Source organism: Leucopleurus acutus (genome assembly GCF_964270905.1).
Source record: "Leucopleurus acutus genome assembly, chromosome: 7".
In the NCBI taxonomy this organism is placed as follows: domain Eukaryota; kingdom Metazoa; phylum Chordata; class Mammalia; order Artiodactyla; family Delphinidae; genus Leucopleurus; species Leucopleurus acutus.
In genome coordinates, this window is record NC_139150.1 from 75,165,943 (window position 1) to 75,190,918 (window position 24,976).

At 42.7% G+C, this 24,976-nt stretch overlaps 1 protein-coding gene across 3 annotated transcripts in view; it reads right to left on the bottom strand.

The window, feature by feature from the left end:
• The window catches only part of MOB3B (MOB kinase activator 3B), a 230,045-nt gene that overhangs the window by 4,806 nt on the left and 200,263 nt on the right, over positions 1-24,976 (bottom strand). For 2 of the 3 annotated variants that reach the window (XM_082843551.1, XM_082843550.1), the window contains exon 4: positions 15,729-20,919. The exons of the other annotated variant lie outside the window; for it this stretch is intronic. In XM_082843551.1, the coding sequence (XP_082699677.1) occupies positions 20,890-20,919 (30 nt within the window). In that variant the 3' untranslated portion in view covers positions 15,729-20,889. Of the gene's footprint in view, positions 1-15,728; positions 20,920-24,976 lie in introns of those variants that run through there. 3 annotated transcript variants of the gene reach the window in all.

The following is a 24,976-nucleotide window of genomic DNA, read 5'->3' on the forward strand; positions in this document are numbered from 1 at the left end:
GTATTTTACTAACATGGTGACTCATGTAGTAAAAGAGAAATATCTGCTGATATTAAAACGTTGGGTTTAAAACCAGATCCTTCATTCACAACTTAATAGAAGAGGCAAGGGAAGACTGCATGGAATCTGGCCAGGCTGAAGTTGTTTAATTAGGTTGCTATTTAAAAACTGCCACTTAACCTAAGTCTTAAGGAGGTTGCTAATTAATAGCTATCCAAAGATTCAGGATAACAGGGTGGATGCATTAGGACAGAGGGACAAGAACATTGAGGCTGCTAAGCAAAGAGTGGAAAAACTGATTTACAGTGAGGTCTGGAAGTTTAACACTTCAAAGCTCAACAGTGCTGTGTAATAACGAAGTCCAAAGGGCCTGGCTTCAGATTGCTAAATTAGATTAGAGGGGAAGAAGAACATTGGCATTGGGATGTAAATTAAGTAAAATGAGAGACCATGATGTGTTGTCTGGGGCCAATGAACTCCCTAGGACGTGTAAGACTTGGAAATGAGAGGAACTGTGGGAAAGTGGTACCTTGGTCTTTCGTGAATGAGACTGGTGTAGAGAATGACAAGAGATGATGGTGGTGGGTAGGGTGGTAGAGAGTGATATTGTTAAATGGCATAAACCTGGGAGGATAGGTGGTTTTGAGAGCACAAAAGCCAAGATATTGAAGAGCAAGAATGCCAACCACACCTCAAGGCACTGATATACACTGGGGTACATGAGATATAGGAGAAGGGGTTCTAGAAGGCTGCAGGGAAGAACCAGATCTCGGTGAGAAGTTGTACTCATACTGAATCTAGATGTTGTATTTATAATTTAACATTATAATATAAGCATTCTGACACACTTAATTTTAATATCTGTATAACATCCAATTCAGTGAATATTTATTACTTTTTTGGGTCATTTACCTTATCGTTGGTTAGGTTGTTTCCAGTTTTCCTTATTACACACAGTAAAGTAATGAGCATATTTATAGCTAAATTTTTTTCAGCATTTATAATGATTTCATTTAGATTGTTTCCTAAATGAGGAATTTCTACCTTAAAGCATATGAACATTTCCAGGCTCTTGATACTCACTGTTCCACACTCATCTTGGATTTTCCCAGCCCCAGCCGTGGAACCAAAACGTCATCTCTAAGAATTCCTGGTTCCTTTCAGGGGACAATAGTATCCACATGCCAAGATCTGGACACTAGATGTGTTCATTGAATCAGAACACCACTGTGGTCAGGTCCTCTCAGTGGACAGAGACAGGAATACAGTGTATGTACAAGTGTATATGTGTATGTAATATACGCATATATATACATACATATACTTACATCTATATTTATTTCTATATCTATCTATAGCAAAAACATGGGTTCAAACAGTTACTTTAATTTCAGACCAACACCTGTTTACATATTTATAACCCCCTTCTTTGATGGTGAGAAACCTGGCTTCCATTATACTTAATGGAGTATATTTACTTGTTTAACTTCTCCCTCCTCCCTGTGGTAGAGAATCAACCTTCCATTGCTGCTACCTCCCTCCCGCTGCCTAGATGCCCTTCACAACCCACACAGGCTCTGACCCCCTCTGCCAGGCTGCTCTCCCAGATAGATGACCTCCTCACCCCACTGGCCTCTGCCACCTCATGGTAGGCAGCCCTCCTACATACATGCCTGCCTCATTTCACCTGGGCTCTAATACACCATGCCAGGCTACCTCCCACCGCACCCCTGCATGGATTCCCTCCCGATCCTGATTCGGTTCCAGTATTCCATACCGAGCATCCCTCCTCCTACTCAGATGCCCTTCTCATCCTGCTTGAGCTCTGACACCCCATTCTGGGCCACATGGCTCCCTCCACCCCACCCTGGCACATATCCTACTGTGAGTGACCCTACCTAAGGCTTTGGGATAGTAATTTTCAGGAAGGTGAAGGGGGAAGTGACAATGTACCTACTTTCAAATTTAGTTGACTCAGAAACATTCAGAACTCCTGAACACTTGTTTTTTCTTTCTTCTCAATGGTCACCCTTGCCCCAAATCCTGCTCTAATTCCTTTCTCTCTGATCTTATATCTTCTCATTCAACTTGAAGTGACGATCCATGTTCACATCTTCAAAAGGGAAATTTACACAGTAAAAAGATTAAAGACACCAGAATAGGGTTTTCCTGGTGGTGCAGTGGTTGAGAACCCGCCTGCCAATGCAGGGAACACGGGTTTGAGCCCTTGTTCAGGAAGATCCCACATGCCACGGAGCAACTAAGACCATGTGCCACAACTACTGAGCCTGCGCTCTAGAGCACACGAACCACAACTACTGAAGCCCATGAGCCACAACTATGGAAGCCGTGCGTCTAGAGCCTGTACTCTGCAACAAGAGAAACCACCGCAATGAGAAGCCTGCGCACCGCAACAAAGACCCAACACAGCCAAAAATAAATAAATAAAGACACCAGAATGAATGAAAACTTGGGGGCCTCTAAACATACACTGAAGTTAAATGATCTGCCCTCCACAAAAGTGAGAATGTGAAGTTCACCTTCAAATGCAATGGGAATTTGAGCAGTGACCAAGCCTGACTCAATGAACAAGTTACCATGATATTTACACTTATTTTATGTGAACTTCAGCGCATCTTATCCCAGAAAGGATTTTAGAAAGTTTATAAGAGGTACAGAAAATAACGGCATAACATAAAAATAATAAAATATGGGGTGGGGGAGATAGAAAAGCAAGTTCAGGGACTCAGTTAAGCAGGAATCAGCTTTAAAAGGCAACTGTAAAGTCCCATGACCATGTTCAAGGTTGGCATAGAATTGGGTCTATCCTTCATAGAAAGAGATAATACAAAAAAGAGAATCTTGTCAATTATATGACCCATGGTGTTGAGAGAAATAAGAAACTATTTCTCAGAGAGTGGACCCCTATTCTTGGTGTTGGAATCAGACAGGCTCATTTTCTGTGTGATCTGGCCCCTGTTTACTTCTCTGGCTGTGTCTGTGCCACCCACCACTTCCCTCCCGGGGCCCCAGGCACCCTAGTGTTCCTTCAGTGCTTCAAAGAACCTGTTCCTGCCCGAGGGTCTTTTTCCACCGGGCCCTTTTGCTTGGAGGGCTCTTTTCCTTCTATTTGCTTGGCTGGCTCCAGATAAGCCTTAGTCGGTTGATTTGTTTGAAAATAATTTCTCCCATTCTGAGGGTTGTCTTTTTGCCCTGTTTATAGTTTCCTTTGCTGTCAAAAGCTTTTAAGTTTCATTAGGTCCCATTTTCTTATTTTTGTTTTTATTTCCATTACTCAAGGAGGTGGGTCAAAAAAGATCTTACTGTGATTTATGTCAAAGAGTGTTCTGCCTATATTTTCCTCTAAGAGTTTTGTAGTGTCTGGTCTTACATTAAGGTCTTTAATCCATTTTGAGTTTATTTTTGTGTATCATGTTAAGGAGTGTTCTAATTTTATTCTTTTACATGTAGCTGTCCAGTTTTCCCAGCACCACTTATTGAAGAGACTGTCTTTTCTCCATTGTATATCCTTGCCTCCTTTATCAAAGATAAGGTGACCATGTGTACGTGGGTTTATTTCTGGGGTTTCTATCCTGTTCCATTGATCTAATTTCTGTTTTTGTGCCAGTACCATACTATTTTGATTACTGTAGCTTTGTAGTATAGTCTGAAGTCAGGGAGCCTGATTCCTCCAACTTTGTTTTTCTTTCTCAAGATTGTTTTGGCTATTCGGGGTCTTTTGTGTCTCCATACAAATTTTAAGATTTTTTTGTTCTAGTTCTGTAAAAAATGCCATTGGTAATTTGATCAAGATTGCATTGAATCTGTAGATTGCTTTGGGTAGTATAGTCATTTTGACAATATTGATTCTTCCAATCCAAGAACATGGTATATCTCTCCATCTGTTTGTGTCATCTTTGATTTCTTTCATCAGTGTCTTATAGTTTTCTGAGTACAGGTCTTTTACATCCATAGGTAGGTATATTCCTAGGTTTTTTATTCTTTTTGTTGCAGTGGTGAATGAGATTGTTTCCTTAATTTCTCTTTCTGATCTTTCATTGTTAGTGTATAGGAATGCAATAGATTTCTGTGCATTAATTTTGTATCCTGTAACTTTATCAAATTCACTGATTAGCTCTAGTAGTTTTATGGTGGCATATTTAGGATTCTCTATGTATAGTATCATGTCATCTGCAAACAGTGACAGTTTTACTTCTTCTTTTCCAATTTGTATTCCTTTTATTTCTTTTTCTTCTCTGATGGCCATGGCTATGACTTCCAGAACTATGTTGAAAAATAGTAGTGAGAGTGGACATCCTTGTATTGTTCCTGATCTTAGAGGAAATGCTTTCAGTTTTTCAGCATTGAGAATGATGTTTGCTGTGGGCTTGTCATATATGGCCTTTATTATGTTGAGGTAGGTTCCCTCTATGCCCACTTTCTGGAGAGTTTTTATCATAAATGGGTGTTGAATTCTGTCAAAAGCTTTTTCTGCATCTATTGGGATCATATGCTTTTTATTCTTCAATTTGTTAATATAGTGTATCACATTGATTGATTTGCATATATTGAAGGATCCTTGCATCTCTGGGATAAATCCCACTTGATCATGGTGCATGATCCTTTTAATGTGTTGTTGGATTCTGTTTGCTAGTATTTTGCTGAGGATTTTTGCATCTATATTCATCAGTGATATTGTTCTGTAACTTTCTTTTTTTGTAGTATCTTTGCCTGGTTTGGGTAGCAGGGTGATGGTGGCCTTGTAGAATGAGCTTGTGAGTGTTCCTTCCTCTGCAATTTTTTGGAAGAGTTTGAAAAGGATGGGTGTTAACTCTTCTCTAAATGTTTGATAGAATTCACCTGTGAAGCCATCTGGTCCTGGGCTTTTGTTTGTTGGAAGATTTTTAATCACAGTTTCAATTTCATCCCTTGTGACTGGTCTGCTCATATTTTCTATTTCTTCCTGGTTCAGTCTCAGAAGGTTACACCTTTCTAAGAATTTGTCCATTTCTTCCAGGTTGTCCATTTTATTGGCATAGAATTGCTTGTAGTAGTCTCTTATGATGCTTTGTATTTCTGCGGTGTCCATTGTAACTTCTCGTTTTTCATTTCTAATTTTATTGATTTGAGTCCTCTCCCTCTTTTTCTTGATGAATCTGGCTAAAGGTTTACCAATTATGTTTATCTTCTCAAAGAACCAGCTTTTAGTTTTACTGATCTTTGCTATTGTTTTCTTTGTTTCTATTTCATTTATTTCTGCTCTGATCTTTATGATTTCTTTCCTTCTACTAACTTTGGGTTTTTGTTGTTGTTCTTCTTCTTTCTCTAGTTTCTTTAGATTTAAGGTTAGGTTGTTTATTTGAGATTTTTCTTGTTTCTTGAGGTAGGATTGTATTGCTATAAACTTCCCTCTTAGAACTGCTTTTGCTGCGTCCCATAGGTTTTGGGTCATCATGCTTTCGTTGTCATTTGTTTCTATGGTTTTTTTTTTTTTTACTTCTTTGATTTCTTCAGTGATCTCTTGGTTATTTAGTAGTGCACTGTTTAGTCTCCATGTATCTGTGTTTTTTACATTTTTTTCCTGTAATTGATTTCCAGTCTCATAGCATTGGGGTCAGAAAAGATGTTTGATACAACTTCAATTTTCTTAAATTTACAGAGGTTTGATTTGTGACCCAAGATGTGATCTATCCTGGAGAATGTTCCATGTGCACTTGAGAAGAAAGTGTAATCTGCTGTTTTCAGATGGAATGTCCTATAAATATCAATTAAATCTATCTGGTCTCTTGTGTCATTTAAAGCTTGTGTTTCCTTATTTTCTGTCTGGATGATCTGCCCATTGGTGTAAGTGAGGTGTTAAAGTCCCACACTATTATTGTGTTACTGTTGATTTCCACTTTTATAGCTGTTAGCACTTGCCTTATGTATTGAGGTGCTCCTATGTTGGGTGCATATATATTTATAGTTGTTATATCTTCTTCTTGGATTGATTCTTTGATCATTATAGAGTGTCCTTCCTTGTCTCTTGTAACATTCTTTATTTTAAAATCTATTTTATCTGCTATGAGTATTGCTACTCCAACTTTCTTTTGATTTCCATTTGCATAGAATATCTTTTTCCATCTCCTCACTTTCAGTCTGTATGTGTCCCTAGGTCTGAAGTGGGTCTCTTGTAGACAGCGTACATATGGGTCTTGTTTTTGTATCCATTCAGCGAGCCTGTGTCTTTTGGTTGGAGTATTTAATCCATTCACATTTAAGGTAATTATCAATATGTATGTTCCTATTACCATTTTCTTAATTGCTTTGGGTTTTGGTGGGTCCTTTTCTTCTCTTGTGTTTCCCACTTAGAGAAGTTCCTTTAGCATTTGTTGTAGAGCTGGTTTGGTGGTGCTGAATTCTCTTAGCTTTTGCTTATTTGTAAAGCTTTATATTTTTCCATCAAATCTGAATGAGACCCTTGCTGGGTAGAGTAATCTTGGTTGTAGTTTCTTCCCTTTCATCACTTTAAATATATCATGCCACTCCCTTCTGGCTTGTAGAGTTTCTGCTGAGAAATCAGCTGTTAACCTTATGGGAATTCCTCTTTATGTTATTTGTTGTTTTTCCTTTGTTGGTTTTAATAATTTTTCTTTGTCTTTAATTTTTTTCAATTTGATTACTATGTGTCTTGGTATGTTTCTCCTTGGGTTTATCCTGTTTGAGACTTTCTGTGCTTCCTGGACTTGGGTGGCTATTTCCTTTCTCACGTTAGGAAAGTTTTTGACTATAATCTCTTCAAATATTTTTCAGGTCCTTTCTCTCTATCTTCTCCTTCTGGGACCCCTACAATGCAAATGTTGGTGCATTTAATGTTGTCCCAGATGTCTCTTAGGCTGTCTTCATTTCTTTTCATTCTTTTTTCTTTATTCTGTTCCATGGCAGTGACTCCCACCATTCTGTCTTCCAGGTCACTTATTCATTCTTCTGCCTCAGTTATTCTGCTATTGATTCCTTCTAGTGTATTTTTCATTTCAGTTATTGTATTGTTCATCTCTCTTTGTTCTTTATTTCTTCTAGGACTTTGTCAAACATTTCTTCCAGGTCTTTGTCAAACATTTCTTCCATCTTTTCAATCTTTGCCTCCATTCTTTTTCCAAGGCTCTGGATCATCTTCACTATCATTATTCTGAATTCTTTTTCTGGAAGCTTGCCTATCTCCACTTCATTTAGTTTTTTTTTCTGGGGTTTTATATTGTCCCTTCATCTGGTACACAGTCCTCTGCCTTTTCATTTTGTCTATCTTTCTGTGAATGTGGTTTTAATTCCACAGTCTGCAGGACTGTCGTTCTTCTTGCTTCTGCTGTCTGCCCTCTGGTGGATGAGGCTATCTAAGAGGCTTGTGCATGCTTCCTGATAGGAGGAACTGGTGGTGGGTAGAGCTGGGTGTTGCTCTCGTGGGCAGAGCTCAGTAAAACTTTAATCCACTTGTCTGCTGATGGGTGGGGCTGAGTTCCCTCCTTGTTGGTTGTTTGGCCTGAGGTGACTCAGCACTGGAGGCTAGAGGCTCTTTGGTGGGGCTAATGGTGGACTCCAGGAGGGCTCATGCCAAGGAGTACTTCCCAGAACTTCTGCTGCCAGTTTCCTTGTCTCCATGGTGAGCCACAGCCATCCCCTGCCTCTGCAGGAGACCCTCCAACACTAGCAGGTAGGTCTGGTTCAGTCTCTATGGGGTCACTGCTCCTTCCCCCTCGGTCCTAATGTGTACACTACTTTGTGTGTGCCCTCCAAGAGTGGAGTCTCTGTTTCCCCCAGTCCTGTCAAAGTCCTGCAATCAAATCCCACTTGCCTTCAACGTCTGATTCTCTGGGGATTCCTCTTCCCGTTGCTGGACCCCAGTTTGGGAACCCTGACGTGGGGCTCAGAACCTTCACTCCAGTGGGTGGACTTCTGTGGTATAATTGTTCTCCAGTTCATGAGTCACCCACCCAGCAGTTATGGGATTTGATTTTATTGTGATTGCATCCCTCCTACTGTCTCATTGTGGCTTCTCCTTTGTCTTTGGATGTGGGGCATCTTTTTTGGTGAGTTCCAGTGTCTTCCTGTCATGATTATTCAGCAGTTAGTTGTGATTCCAGTTCTCTTGCAAGAGGGAGTGAGCACACGTTCTTCTACTCCACCATCTTGAGCCAAATCCAGGTTCTCCTGTTCTTATATAATGCCTTGAGCTTACCCTTGGAGGATTCGTCCTGATGATAAGGAGTTATTTGCATGCAAATAATGTTTCCTGATAATCTCCCCTTGCTAGAATATAAGCTCTGTGAGACCCAGTGTATCTTATTTACTGCTGTATCTGCAGACCCTTGCACATAGTAGGTGCTAAAATAAATGCTGAAAAAAAACTTCTGTGAGGCTCATTAATGAATTTCATAGGACTGTTTCTTATAACAAACCATTTTATAAGCTGAAGGACTGAGTGATTTGGAGACTAAGTTGGGGATATTGGCAAAAGGCCATCCTAATAAAAACTCATGGAGAACGTGCTACAGGCCCGGTAGGATTGTGCTGCACTGTCCTTTGTCCAATGGAACAAAGAGAGCCTGGAAATGGACCCTGGTGCATGGTTCTTACAGACCTGCCCACTCTGCTTCCTAGGTTGTCCTTCCGTACAGTGAGGGCATCAGTTAGGAGAGGTGAGGCAGCACAAAACTGCAGGTGTATAGCTTATTGTTTACGTGGACAGTATCCTGCACAATAGGTCTGCAGAACCCAAGCCATTGGGTTGTTTCATATTAAACTTTCTAGGCTACGAAATCCAAAAAACGGAGGATGAGTGCAAGGGTTGTTGGCCATTCTTTCTAACTTGTGAGAAGACTGCCTCGGGGCCTCGCTAAAGAGTCTGGTTCCTGCTGGTGGTGGTGGGCTGCCAGGGAAGAGCACTGAGGGGTGGGGGGAAGGGGCACAGGTCTGGGATTTAGAAAGAGCAGCCTGGCTTCAGTTTGTGAAGAGTGGGAGGGGAGAGGGGATTTGGAGGCAAGGAGAGTGTCTCCTGCCTTTTGTAGTGTTTGGGGCACGAGGAAGGGGAGCCTAGGGACAGGCAGAGGCCGTGCCGGTGGAGGAAGAGGGGCCTCTGTGACTCTGAGGCTAATTTTCTTTTTTTAATTAATTGATTAATTAATTAATTTAGGCTGTGCTGAGCTGCATGCAGGATCTTAGTTCCCTGACCAACGATCAAACCCGCGCCCCCTGCAGTGGAAGCACAGATTCTCAACCAGTGGACAGCCAGGGAAGTCCCTAATTTTCTAATAAGAGTTTTGTCAAATCTTTCCCCTAAGTTGCTGAATCTTATCTGCTATTTTGTCTTTCCATAATCTCATTGAAATAAATCTCCCCTTCAGGACAATCTAAGCGTGGTAGAGAAAAGGGCACAGTTTGGTTTCCAATTTTTCTGAATGAACACTTGCCGTTTCTGCTAGCCAGACTACATAGTCTGTTTTGGCAAAAGCTTTCCATTGGAACTAGCTGCTCTCTCCACTCCGTATTCACGGATCGGCTGTATTTGAACTCTAGCAGTTATCAGATGTCTCCTTCGTGTCCATAGATCTCTCCCAGCTGGCCTTAAGGCAAATCACATCTTAGTAGTTATCAGACGCGATTGGTACAAGGATGGATGCTGAAGAAGTGCACATAAATGGGGAAAATTATTTCTTCTCTAAGGGCTTCTGAACCCAGGGATGGGAAAAAGCAAAGACAGATGAGGGCACCCAGCCCAAAGCAAAGGAGCTGAGGCTTCCGTTCTCCTGCCCCAGCGAAATCTGCAAAATGACAGCATCTGTGAGTCCGTTACTAGGTTGATGAAGGGCCCTTGAGAGCGCTCAGCACTAGCAGGGAGGTGCTCGCCTGATGACTTGGGCTGAATTTCCCTATTTTCCAGTCTTGCCTGTTCCTTGGTATGTACTAGTCATCCCTGCAAGACTAAGTCTGATCAGAAAGGAAACTGTTTGGGGGACAACTGGAAGGTGTGAACCCCTCTGAATCAGAGGGGCGATTGTACCCCTGGCTGCTCTTCTGAAGCTGGCAGAGGCTGGGCTTCCGAAGCCAGGTTTTCTTCCCCAGGCAGCAGCTGGCTGCGCATCGGCAGCCGCTTGGGCATTAAGCCCACTTGTTTCCTCCCTTTGACCCATCGGTTTGACGATCTTAACTTTCAGGGGCATTTTCATCAGATTCACCCTTTCTGTTCTGTGCAGCAGGCATTCATCTCACCTGTGTAACTTCCTCAACGCTGCTTCCCCAGATTCCTCTGGGCTTTTCAGGGGCGACTCATGTTTTGACCCTCATGGTGAAAGAAGCTTTGTCACCAGGGTAGCAAGTGAACAAGGGAAAAGGAGGAATAACTTTTTAATAGCTGAAGTGTGTGTGTTGGAGCGATGTAACCTAGTGATGAAGAGCAGGGGGTCTGGAGACAGACTGCCTGGTTTCAAATCCCAGCTCCACCACTAACTAGCTGCATGACCTTGAAAAAGATTCTTGCCCCTCAACCTCAGTTTCCTCATCTGTAAAATGGGAATAATAACAATAGTATCTACCCCAAGGACTGGAGTGAGGATTAATTCAGATAATCAGAGTAGAATGCTTGGCACGATGCCTAGCACTGGATGAGAGCAAGGCCTCATCCCAGCTCCCCAGCCACTGCGCTCGGTCACCACATCTGCAACAGATTACGGATGGCTGTTGTCACCAATAGTTCCCTCAGGGAACAGTTGTGAGAAGGGGATGGGAGGAGAGATGTCAAGTACCAAACACAGTGCTTGGCACAAAGTAGATTCTCAGTAAATTAATTCCTAGCCCTTCTTCCCCCCAAAATGTCCTCCTAACCCCCTTGAAAGCACTCAGCACACCCATCTGTTTCTAGTCCTTTCCCACACGGTAACAGGAATCTATGAGCACCAGAGAATGTTCATGTAAAAATTCCCTTGAATTTTCTCTTCCTCTCGGCAGTGGGTGAGGGGCTTGGGTACCTTCCCTTCACGTGTCTCTATTTGAGTCGCTCCGAAGTCCTTTTTCAGTCACTTAGGAGAAAGAACGCAAATTTCAATGCAATGCCACGAGCCTAAGGGCAGCACAATCTTTTTCCTGAATGCTAACGTGGCAATAACTTACAGCTTACAGCTCTTAGGAACTTTCTGGACTTGCAATTGTTTATTTCTTTTATTTCAAATCCATATGCTCACAGGGTTTTACTGAATTCAATGTCTAGATAATGCCCTGTTAGTACTTAATACCAAAGCTACACCCGGTGTTTTCTGCACAACCTCAGGAAGCCCACGCTAAGGTTGGAAATGTGTTAAAAATTCTTCCTAGGAGTGTGAAATGGGGTTCACCTTTTGAATGAATTTTCTTTAACTTCCTTGGTTCAATTATTGCTGAATCTAATGAGTTACTATTAAAAAAAATACTCCCACTACTCACTCTTTTGACAAATGCTGCCTCTATGTGTGGAGGTTGAATCATTTCACGGATAATGTCCACGGAGCCCTAGGAACGGGAAGGTTAACATCATTCATCTCCTCGCAGCATACTAATTTCATCCAGCCTTAAAACATAGGCCAGCATTATGTCCTGACATATTAAAGATCTCCCTGTGGAACCAGGAACTTGTAAACATTTATGCTCTGCAGGACTCCTGGTGACCTCAGAGGAAGCTGCATAAGTCAGGTGGATGGAATGGAGGCTGCTTTTCAAATTCAGTGTGTTTCCTATTCATTTCTAAATTAGCCCATGGAATACATGCATAAATAAATCCCTCAGCCGCTCGTTGCTCTAGCCTCTCGGCTGTATATTTCTAATAGTTCCTGTAACCACATATTTTACATTATGGCTGGAGAATTAATGCATTAATTTTTTTCATAGAGAAGAAAAAGCAAAAATTAACTGTGATAGTTTCTCAAATTTCTTATTGTCAAAGCTAATCTTCTGCGTTGGGTGTTTCTGTTTATTAATTCTTTTTTTAAATTTATTTATTTTTGGCTGTGTTGGGTCTTTGTTGCTGCACGCAGGCTTTCTCTAGTTGCGGCGAGCGGGGGGGGCTGCTCTTTGGTTGCAGTGCGCGGGCTTCTCACTGCGGTGGCTTCTCTTGTTGCGGAGCACGGGCTCTAGGCGCGCGGACTTCAGTAGTTGTGGCACACCGGCCCAGCTGCCCTGTGGCACGTGGGATCTTCCCGGACCAGGGCTCAAACCGGCATCCCCTGCACTGGCAGGCGGATTCCCAACCACTGCGCCACCAGGGAAGTCCTGTTTATTAATTCTTAAAAGTCTTTTCGTTTTCCTCTAAGGATGAGTGAAATGCATGCTTTTATTCTTCCCATTTCACAGCAGGGAGCAAGACCTAGAAGTTTCTTATGTACCATTTCAATTGATCATAGGAACACCCTGCTCCCAACCTGGGTGATTCCTCCTGGACTTGCGTCCCCTGCCCACTCAGGGACCTCATCGTGGCCTCTGGTCTTGGCCTCACACCACTCAACACTCTGTGGACCAGTTATTCTGATCCTCTTGGTGTCCCCGTTAGATCTGTTGTCCCACCTGATCTCTGACTAAGGGTCCACTCTGTATGTGTGGATGAACATCTTGTGAATAGAAATGCTTTCTGACCACAGCTGGACTGGTCACAGAAGCACTGCTACAATCACATGAACAAATGGCCAGGAAAGAAACTGAAGGCTGAAGTGCTATGTGACGTGGCCGCGGTATCTATAGAGAGGAAGACCATGATGCCTCACGGTGGGGGGGGGGGGGTGACTCCTTTAGTGCAGAGTGTGGGCTCTGGAGCAGCCCTGTGTGACCTCACTTTCTTGCTTGTGACCTCAGGCAAATTACTTAGGTAACTCTGACTTTAAAATGGGGACACACATAGATAACCCACCTCATGGTGGCTTATCTCATCATAACCCACCTCATCATGACCATTAAATGAGATAATCCAAGTAAAACGCTTAGCGTGTGCTAAGAGTATGCACTCAAATGTATACTTTTGGTGTTAGTAGCATCTAATATTATCATTATTATGCATTGCTGTTAATTAATCTCTCTCTGATAGCACATCTTAATTAGGCACTTGTCTTCCATGTGAATTCATTCATTCATTCATCAAAGGTCTATTGAGCATCTACTATGTGCCAGACACTCTCCTCTAGGTGCTAGGTATACATCAATCAACAAAACAGAGATCCCTGATGACATGGAATTTATACTCTAGTTGGGGGAGACAGACGATACACAATAAACCTAGTAAATAAATTACACAACACAGATGCTATGGGAAGAAGAAAATTTGCCCAGAGAAAGGGGGACCGTGAGTCTTGGTGGGCAGGTGTGACCAGCAGAGGCCCCAGTGAGAAGGTGACATTCAAGCAAAGACTTGAGGGGAGAAGGAATTAGACATGAGGGTATTTGGGGGCAGAGCATCTAGGCAGGGGAACGGCCAGCGCAGAGGCCATAAGTATGAATGTGACCAGCATGTGTGACACCAGCAAGGAGTGGAGGGAGAGAGGGGAACTGAAGGCTTTTAATCCGAGGTTTTGAGCAAAGAAGGGACTATATTCTCATCCACAGACCGGGCAGGGGTGGGCGGCCCAGTTCCTCATGTCCAGCCAGTGTTAACTCCTCCCACCAAACTTCATCCTGTCTAAAAGACCTCAGCATCTTTGCCCTAAGTGAAATAATTAGCCTTTAGATAAATAAACAAGCCACAATGTACGATTTTTCTAAATGCTGCTGCCTCTTATGGGTGGATGTCCGCATGTAGTTTTTAGCAATACTAAATATATCATTGTAGAGACATTATATGCACAGTTATGGAGAAACAGTTATCCAAAATATTGTTTCTGGGTTAATAAACATAGGATTCTGTTGATACCTTTGTGCCTCTATGTTCTATATATTTCTTGAAAATGCTTACACTCTTATCCTTTGCTGATTTGGTTATAGGTGAGGTCACATCTCAGTGATATGATACGATTTCCTCCGGAGCAGTTATTCAACTTAATCTAGTATGCAGTAATATTTATAAGCTCAATCAAAGTTTAATTAGATTGAATTGGATGTCCTCATTTGGGTTTTAATTTATTAAGTACTGGGATTTTTTTTTGTCTTCATTAAAACTCAGTTAGATGATGAATGCTGCATTAAAATAAGAAGTTTCCGTTAAAATAACGTGTTCTGTTAAAATCTACTTCACAACGAAATAGAAAACTCAGATAAAATATGTAGTTGTTATAAATGACACTACGATTGCTTCCCAATGACAGTTCTTTATCATTTGGTCAATGTAGCAATGAAGTCTGCTTGGAAGCAAAGTTGAAATTTAAGAATTTAGGATATTGAAAGATTGCATAGATTTAATGATCAGCTTAGCGTCCACGGGAAGCAAACTTCTTATGGGAGTATCAATTTTGCTGTTGTTGGGTGGAAGGACTGAAGGCATCTGGTTTGAATTTATTGTCTTCTAAGACAGTTTTCCATTTATTATCATTAATACAATGTAGGTTACTAGGGAGAATATGATAATACACCAGGTATTCAATGTGTATGGGGATACATTTGAAAATTAAAATAGTGGTTTCCTCAGGGGCCTCTCTAGACATGGTAAAGCAGGGGCTGTGACCTGACATGCCTTAGGGGAGTGGCAAGAAATGTACATGAGTGAAGCATCCCAGTGTAAGAGGACAGTGGTACATTAGAGAGAAACTCCATCAAAATAGGTCAGCCACTTCTCAGCCGATTCCTGAAAACAAAAGCCTTGTGTGGCCAGATCTTCTGATTTTGTAAGAGAAGCCAGAAATTTTCATGTGTCAAATTTTCCGAGTTTTAAACATCGGTACTAGTTAAACAACAACAACAACTACAATCTTCGTAGGTCCAACAAAACACGCCTGCAGGACAAATTCCATCCATAGCCCGCCTCTCTGTCACTTCTTGGGATACATTTCAGACAGTGGAACTGAGAAACAGAGAAACCCTTATGTGTGTGATTGAGTTCCAGAAATCTCGTTCCTCACTGCCCTGTGTCTAGAAATCACCTCGTCACAAACAGCTTTCGTCAGACATAGTATTCTATTGTTGCTATTAGGAACGGGGCTACTTTTGGAGTCACTTACAATGATTACACAGTGACTGTAAATGTACTGATATCGATAATATATAAGTATATAGAATTTACATGTTTCTGCTTTTCCAAATATGTTAATATTTTAATCTTACATCAGTGTCCAAAAATAATTATAAGCTACGTAGGAACAAATCTAGGACCCCAGTTGCAGTTCATAACAATTCAATATACTACGCAAGGTCATACAGATAAGGTAGTGGCAAACCTGAGATTAAACCTCAGGTCTGTTTACTCTGGTTGATGAGTTTTTTCTATAATCTAGACTTATTACCTTTATATGTCAGGCTGTTACCAAACTTAATACTGAATCCTACTGCAAGAAAAAAGATGTACAACATTAATCTGTTGAGAAGCTACACAATATGCATGACACCCTCCCGGGAAAATTTGTAATAGAATAAAGGAACTTCTGCTAAAATACGGACATGTGCATGCGTTCTAAAATAAATTTTGAATTAGTTTTGTGTAGAGTTAACCTTTCTTTTCATTTATTTGTTCCAGGATCATTGCAGGATGAAGAATATGCTTGTTAAAGAAATAAAACAAACACATAAAAAAGACAAAATAGAAGATGGTTATGTGTCTTTTATTTGTAACATTTGAATTCCTAAGCTCACATAAAACTGATTTCATAAATATCCTTTAGTTTTATCTTGCATTTTAATTGTTTTTCATTGTTAGTCTGTTCTTAGAACCAAACCCTTAATTTAATCACAAATGGAACTAAAAATATGCTAAATCTTTTTTCTGATGCAATTAGAAAAGATACTGAAAAACTTTGAAATTAGAACATTAAAAGCTAGTAAAACAGCTTAACTGTCAGATTAGAAATGGACTCTTCCCTCTAAAAGTTACAAAAATCCTTATTTATTCATTGAAAACTGGTTACCCAGAATTAATAACTGCCCAGAGGGAAACAATGTGTTATAAGGTTTTTTGTTGATATATTTTTAAAAGCAGGGAAAAAAACCCCATTAGTTCCAAAACACGCTTTGTTTCGCTAATTCTAGGAGAGAATCACCTATTTCATTAAGAACGAAAATGATCAAAGCACAAAGGACAACAGTATTAACCAAGTGACACATCAGATTCCTTTTAGTGATTTTGCCTTTGTACACATTCCTTGGTGGCTGTACTTTTCCTATGATATTTCTTGTTCTCACAGTGTGATACCCATAGGGTGTGGAAGCGGTGTAAGGTTAGAGACCATAGGAAGTGATGTGCTTCCATTAATGACCAGAAGACATAATCACCACAAAAAGATAAGAGAAATTCTATCCACGTCCCCTAATGCTTTGCCAATTAAAGAGGAGATTAAAACAAAATAACTCAGTCTGATCTTACAGGGAACGCTAAAGGTAGGAAGGAAGGAAGCTAAAGAAGAAAAGCAAAATGGCGGAACAGAATATAGGTAAGGATTTAGTGCGGGCCAATACAATAGAAAAGAACATTTATAAGTGTATAAAATCAAGTCAAGAGTTAGCAAAGACACAACATAGTTTGGAGACAGCATGCAGTAATTTCTAATGTTCACTGCTAGTTACATCCATAATGCACAGTGACATGGAGAGCTTTGGGAAGGTTTCACGCTCAAGTACAGCAATGTTAGCAGTGGGGCAACGAGACTTCCAAGAGAATTCCACCATTGGGAGATGATAAATGGAGGAAGGCTGAAAGACAACTGGTAACAGTCTTCAAATATTTAGTGGCCATGCAAATAAAGCTCTCATTTAGTATGTTTTTACTTATACAGTCTTTGGATCTTAATGTGGGATACTAGAAAAGGTGAGCTGAAACGCATAGATAATAGTTTAACTCAAGTTGAATGGAAGGATTTCAGACTGAATCTGGTCTGTGGGTTATACCAGAGGATGCTGCAGAATTTCTGTGCCTGAAGTTCGTTGAGAGGAGAATTGGTTTTTCACCTGGAATATTATTGATGTGGTTTGGGAGGGTAGAAGGAATAGCTTAAGAAATCTCTCGCAGTTGCTTCCATTCATCCTGGCGCTCAGAAACGAGCAAACACCCCAGGAAGAGAAAATGAGAAATCTCAGAAGTAGAAACTGACTCCAGATGGGTATTTCTCAATTTTTTTAAAATTATCATCCTCCTAAAGAGCCTTTTAAGACATTTTATTCCTAATCATCTCCCTATCCCTACGGAAATTTAATACGACATATATACTTCATATCTGTATATGTACTATGGTCAGGCCATGACCCAGTGTAATATATAAGATTTCCTCCCCACCCAAATCAATTGTTGCACCCTTGGGCAATCACCATCAATGAAAATGCACGCTCTCTAAAATAAACCATCGGTCTGAATGGGAGGTCACTGAGGATGGGAGAAAAAAAAGTTATATATGTCTTAACTCTGGCTTCAGGGACCGCACAAATTCTCATTAGTCAGCATACTCATGCATTACCTGCAGAGGGAAACTTTTTGTGTCCTCTTCTGTTAAATGGGAAAAGATGAATTCTCTGTCACTGCTATATCATCTAACTGCAATGGCTGTAATCTTTTGGAGATCCTGGACCTCTTTGTGAATGTTAGGAAAGGAAAGCACATAGGTACGGTCTCACACTCTATAAAATGTATGCATACGGAACTTCAGATCTTTATAATGAATTATGGGAATTTATAATGAATGGATCAGGCAGACGACACCTCAACCCACTGATCAAGCTTAATATTTATCATAAAAAGAGACAACTAGACATTATATGCTTCCTGATATGATGCAAAAGGAAAGAAACACATCACTTACATAGTATTCTTGCTAAAAAATGTTTAACCTGAATCTAATAATGAGGAAACAATCAGAAAAAAATGCCAGATAGTGAAACATTCTACAAACAAACTAGCCAGAACTCTTTACTAATGTCAGTGTCATGAAAGACGCACATACACGCACGCACACACACACACACACACACGTACACACACACCTCACACATACATAAAAGAAGGACTCTAATCCACTAACTAAAGAGAATGACAACTACGGGTATATGGATGTCATTGTAATCTTTCCTTTTTGAAATTTCCACTTTGACATTTCTCAAAAAAAAAAAAAAAAGAAAATCATCGATACATGTATTACTCAACTAAAAACAAAAATAGTGGGAAATGAGGGAGAGCGAGCCAGGTTAGGAGGAAGAAGCAAGATGTCAGTCTCAGACCCAGAGAGTAGGAGATGCCTGAAGAGATGCCGGGAGCTCAGATCTCCATTTGCCAGGAGAGGTACTTAGGATGTAGTCAGGCCAAAGAGATGAAAGATCGTCTGTAATGATTTTCTTCAGAATTTGCCAAACAAAGTTCTACGGGAATAGGAACAGTCTGTAATTAAAACGTAAGAGTGGTTTGCCAGCACTTACCCTAGCAGTGCCGATTAGCGCAGCGAGCAATACAACCAGGGGGACACTGTTCCAAGAAGTTTTAAAAAACTCTGGATTTTTTTTTTAATTGAGTGGAAACTGCATATGCACAAACAGTTAACAGAAAATAACCTTCAAAAGACTTCATAACAGAAGTCTTCAGAGTCCAGCATCCTACTTGATCAGGCATTATTGAAATACCGGAACTTAGTCCACTTTTTGTTGTTTTTTTTTTGCGGTACGCGGGCCTCTCACTGTTGTGGCCTCTCCCGTTGCGGAGCACAGGCTCCGGACGCGCAGGCTCAGCAGCCATGGCTCACGGGCCCAGACGCTCCGCGGCATGTGGGATCTTCCCGGACCGGGGCACGAGCCCGCGTCCCCTGCATCGGCAGGCGGACTCTCAACCACTGCGCCACCAGGGAAGCCCAACTTAGTCAACTTTTTAATGCAAAAAAACTCCTGTGTTTTCCATTGTGCAGAGCTTCAGAGTTCCTCCCAGGGCCTGGGCTCCATGCTGTCATTTCTCTGTCTCACTGCTCAACACTCCCACGTGGCACTAACTGCATCGTGCATAGGTCGGGAAGACGGGCTCATTTGTCTGATCTCTGGAAGCTTAGGACAGTCAGATATGCTTTCAGCCAAAAATGATGCTGAGAAAAATCTTCGCCTATCTTGTCCTCTTGAAGTTACTTAGGAAGCAAAAAAACAAAAAGCAAAAAAGGTACGTTTGTTGTTGATCAGGGCGCAACAATATGGAGAGAGGTAGCAGCACTTGGATTCCATGAGACAACTTTGACGAGATACAAAGCAAGGGTCGGTTTGCCGGGTTAGGTCAACACAGAATGCCACGGTGCCCAGACAGTTGACCCTTTCTGTTTGGACCAAGAAAGACTTCATGCCTTTCTAGGCTCTCGCAGCAGCTCCAAATGGTTTTAACACATTACATGCAATGAAACAAAATCAGAGCTGTTGAGTTATTCTTTAATCAGTATTACATTGAAATGCCCTAATACATTCTTATCTACATCCCTCCACCAACTGCTATTTTGTCGAATTCAAATGCTCACTGGAAGTATCATCACCCCCTAGTCATAGGCTCTCAGGACCACCACGGTTTTGCGAATGAATCAGAGAAGGCAACATTGCTTCAGCTAAAAGTCACTTAGCTTTCAAAAGGCAGGATGTAGCACAGAATGATTCTGTCTACTGGGATAGAAACACTGGGAAGGATGGGAGAAGGAAGTTGGCTCCAGCTCCACCGTTACCTTGGCAACTGTGGCCCCAGCATCCTCCGGGCAGAAATTAACTTTGTGCCATAATATCATAAGGCAGAGGAAGGGAGAGCGCAGAGGAAGAGGAAGAAAACATCGGCTGGATCTAGAAGCTCAGGGGGCCGTCTGGGGCGATTAAGAATCAGTGGGCGGGGCATTTGAGCTACAGGCACCAAATGACCCATTGTACTTTTGTTGGGTTTTTTTTTTTCCACTGAAATTTCAGTATTGTTCGAAGATAGCCACCACACCCTTTAATAATGAACAAACACTGCACTAATTTGGCTCAGGGCGTCTGCTGATCATTCTTGGTCATTTATAACTTCCTTTTATTTCTCTCTTCGGGGAAATCAGGGAAAAAAAAAATATCTTGAACGGAAGAGACAAGGAATGGTGTGGTTATAAAAAGCACATTCTGTTGAGGGTGAACTGGTAACTAGTTAGCCTTAGGCTAGAGACCAGTCTCGTCCCTGCAATGAAAGTGTGCAGACCCTATCTGGGGCAAGACAAGCCACCCCGAGGAGTGGTCCCTGGTCAAACTGCTTATGGGGGAAACTGCACTGATGCTGTGGGACGGACCTCCCAGCCAAGACCACGGCATCAGGGCCAGAGCCTGCAGGGACCGCACGGGAAGGCTTGTTAGAGAAAAACGGGCTGTGCGTCCAGAGTTCCAAAATTCACTGGGTACTCAGAAAACACGTTACAGAAAAGGCAGCCGGCTGACGAGACAGGTAAGTGGAAAAGTACAGGTAAGTATCTCAGTCTCAAAACCTGAATTCCAGTAAAGCTTAGGTGGCAGGTCACAGGCAGAACTGCGACACGCATGTAAGTGCAGAGGCTTCCTTCCTCCAGGATGGGTGAGGGGCCGTCCTTCTCTCCTGGCCAGGTCCACAGGTCACGGCTAGCAGCGCTCAGACGGTTAAGAGCACACGAAATGAGCGGGGAACATCTCTCAGGAGTCACCGCCGGTCTCCAGCATGCCTGCTCCCGGAAGTAGGTGCGCCTTTTCAGCCAGGGAGGTCTCCCTCCTGCCGGCCCGGGACTCCAGGAGGAAACAGCTTTTCCTCTTTCTTCCGTAGGGTAAGATGGGGCGTTAGTGACACATCCTGCTCGTCATCTCTTTCTGGAAAGCAGGGGGAGAAGGATGGTTAGGAGTAACTATAAGCAGAGCAATGACTTGTTGAAGGATTCTGAAAATACCCTGGCAACCTCTGGAGCCTTTAAACCAGAGGTTGCAAGCATGGCCCAGGAATAAGGCTCTGCATACAGATGTGTTCCACTGGCTGCAGGCTTTTTTTTTTTTTTTTTAAATCAAAGCAATGTTTAAAAACCTCAGCTAACTTGCCAAAATTCCAGGTTGCTCTGTGTTTTGGAAAAATTGCAAGATCTGGAGCCACTGGGCAGCTGAGTTGAGAATTGCTGTCCTCTTCAGATGCAGAATACACTCTCCAGTTTGCCCTAGTCTCCACCACTCCCAGCAGTCTCCCCATCAGGAGTGAAGTATCACTTACTGGTTGATATGATCATTGGATTTAGACGGCTGTTTTTCTTACAGTAGAGCACAACTTCTCTTTACGTAAGTTTCAATCAAAGATGAAAAAATGAAGGATAGGTACAAGTCGAGAAAAGTGGGAGGAAGGACATTTTTTAATAGAAATGAAGACTATCCCAATGTGTCTGACAGTCAACCACAACCAGCTGGCCTTTCTATAAATGCTCTTGTGGGCATTTATAGATCCCAAATGTGCCATCTGTTCTCCTTCTCTGGGTCTCTGCACAGGCGAGACCCTTGCCCGTGGCCTGCTCCTACCACGCCCTGCTCTCTTGGCTAATTGCCATTCATTTTCCCAACTCCAGCAAGATGACTCTGATCTGCCTGGGAGGCCTTCAGGCACTCCCGCCCCTCCCACCGTGCATCAGCCACGCCCCCCACCTGTGCCCACCTGGAGGCCTGCGTGCAAGGAGCCAGTTTGTACACCTGTGTGTGTGTGTGTGTGTGTGTGCGTGCGCGCGTGCACACACATGGGCGACGGGCATGTGGGTTAGCTCTACTTGTGAGCTCCAAGGTGTCAGGAAGAAGAAACCCTCACTAGCACAGTGCCTGGCACAGGGCAGCAGCTCCTCTTTCATCCTTAAGAATGTCCTGGATCGCAGGCTGGGAAGGAGACTTGTGCCTTGTGGCATTTAGGAGGACACGTTTCATATATTTTAGTTAGATGAATGAGCCGCTTCTGAGGTCCACCTGCTGCAGAGCTGACGCCAGCTGCTACCTCTCTTGCACGCTGACCCCAGCTCACCCTCCAGCGCCCCCTATCAAATAGGAAACATCTGAGTAACAGGAGCTTGCGAATAGGCGTGCCAGCTGCTCAGAGACTCGATTAGAAAACGATACCAATGTGCTGGTTAAAAAAATAACCAAATATACAGAACAGAATCTAGGTACTTTTGCACCCTTATAATATTAAGCAAGGCAATTATGTAGAGATACGTATATTGAAAAATTAAGTGACCATTTACTTATGCTCCGTACTTGTGCTATGGACCAGGTGCCTGGGAGATGAGGTCACTGTTCTCAAGGAACTACAGTCTATCAGGGAGAAAACGATATAAAATACGATGACATAAATGTTAATATTTAGAGGAGGAGATGAGGCATGGTAGAACCCAATCCACCCATCCCACTCTGCCCTCACTACCAGCCTGTGTGACGTCCCTGAGCCTTTGGGTCTTAGCTGAAGTGGCCCTTTTCTAGGGATACCCTTCCGAACCTCCAGGATAGGGCATCACCTCCTCTTCTGCTCTTTCATAACACCCTTCTCCACAACCAGGATAGTCTTTCTGTTTCACTCCTGCCTCCTGGATTCATCCCTTGTAAGAGCCTGTGAGACCCACGGAGAAAAGGGCTGTGTCTGTGGTCTGTGCTGTGTCCCCAGTGCCTGGCAAGTGATGATGGATAAAATGTTTGTGCAATCCAGCAATGAATGGGCTCCCAGTGTCCTCATCTGTGAAGCAGACCAGTGATGCCTACTTGAGGTGAGTGGGAAGGTTAAAAAGTATTCATGGACAGAGTATGCATTCATTCCCTTTCCTGATCTCTCCAGAAGCACAAACATGGCAGCAGCCACTGTGTGCTGGGAAGGCAGAGCCTTGAGAAGACTTCTCTGATAATGTACCCACTGAGATGGACTCCACAACCTAGAGGAGGAAGAGTCTGACAGGTGAGGGTGGGAGAAGGGGGACTGGAGAAGAGGGGCTGTGGCTGGAGGGAAGCACAGTCGAGGTGGAGCCCGCCAGGGATCTGATGCTGCTGTGGCTGGAGCAGGGGGGCCAGGGCAGGATGGGGACGCAGCGGTGGGGAGACAGGTAAGCGCACAACTATTTGAATAAGGACCCACGCACCTGGTGTGGGGGGATGGAAATAGATGATGACAACCTGAAAAGGAATTTGCTGTTCCTCTGTTAAGCTTCCAAAGGTTCTTGTGTTTTTGGTTAACTTTTTGTGACAGAGATGGGAAAAATTAGGTGGGAATTAGGTGGGAATACAGTGTGTGTGTGTGTGTGTGTGTGTGTGTGTGTGTGTGTGTGTGTGTTTGAAAGAGTGAGAGCAAGAGAGTGAAGGAGAGATCATGGGATGAAGACAACTTTGCCTTTATAATTAATTCTCATCATTATTTGCAATGGGTCAGGATTACAGAAAGAAAGGAACTAGCATTTGTTAAGCCCCTATGAGTCGCAGGTGCTTCAGGTGGTTATATTACTATCATTGCCTCTGTAAAACTTTGACAGAAGAGGAATTCAGGCCTCAGAGCAGAAGTGATGTGCTCAGGGTGAACAGGTATGGTGGACAGTGAGCTGCCGAGCTTAAATGGTAACAGTTGCTTCCATCAAACCAAGGTTTGCTGTTGTTTAGTCTCGGTGTCCCTCATGGCTCTACAGATATCACTTCATGTAACCCTTACCCTGATCCTGTGAAGTAAGCTTTGCCATCCCCATTGGTCTGATGAGGAAACAGGCACAGAGACAGAGAATAACTTATCAAAGTCACACAGAAAGTGACAGAAGTAGAGATTTAAATTCAGATCTAGCTGGATGCAAAGGCCAGCTCTTTCCACTACACATGACCATGGTTTAAGCCTCTGAGACATTCTTATGAATATGCATCTGAGTGATATTGACTTATATTAATTAACAATTAATTGCAGTCGTTCCTGAATTTTCAAAATGCCAAAGAGATAGTTTTTCTTTATCCAGACTGATGCCACTTTGAGTTACAAGTGCAATCGGTAAATACTAAAACAATTATGCCACTAAAAGACTATAGACACAAGAAATATGGAAGGCTTTTTTTTTTTTTTTAAGGAAAGCAGAAGAGGGAAAAGATTGAGAGAGGATATGGGACTTAAGCAAAGCCACTGAGTTAGTCTGTGAAAAGCCAGGACCAGTGCTTTCCTCACCACACCGTGCAGCCTCAAATGCAGGAGAAAAACTGTTTACTATGAGGCCTCTCAACATTCTTACAGGGAATGAATGGTTGAAATAGATCTGAAACTTGAGGAAGGACGTCTCAGTTGGATCCGCCCTGCAAAAGCCTACAAGCCTTCACAGCTGTATTCTAGCGATTTCCCACTGGGTGGCGCCAATGGGCTGGCTAAAAACCAACTGGTTCTGAGGAAAAAAACCCAAACCAAAAAAAAAAAAAAAAAAAAAAACCACAAACCAGACAGGACTTCCCTGGTGGCGCAGTGGTTGGGAGTCCGCCTGCTGATGCAGAGGACACGGGTTCGTGCCCCGGTCCCGGAAGATCCCACATGCCGCGGAGCGGCTGCGCCCGTGAGCCATGGCCGCTGAGCCAGCGCTCCACAACGGGAGAGGCCGCAACAGTGAAAGGCCCGCGTACCGTAAAAAAAACCCAAAAACAAACAAAAACCAGACAGTATTGGGTTCCATGGCTTTCCTCTTCATCACAGCCCTCCTGCAGGCATCCAGCAGTGCCAACACACGTTCCTCCCTATCGGGGAGAGTGGCTTAAACAACTCCTATGCAGTTTGCTCTGTAGGGGTGAATTTGCCATTGCAGGAGTTATCTGAACCCACCATTTATTAAGTCCACTAAAGAACTCCAGCAGGCGCTTAAGAGGTTTCTGCAGAGGTAGTGTGAATTTTCTGAGAAATGTTCCTAAA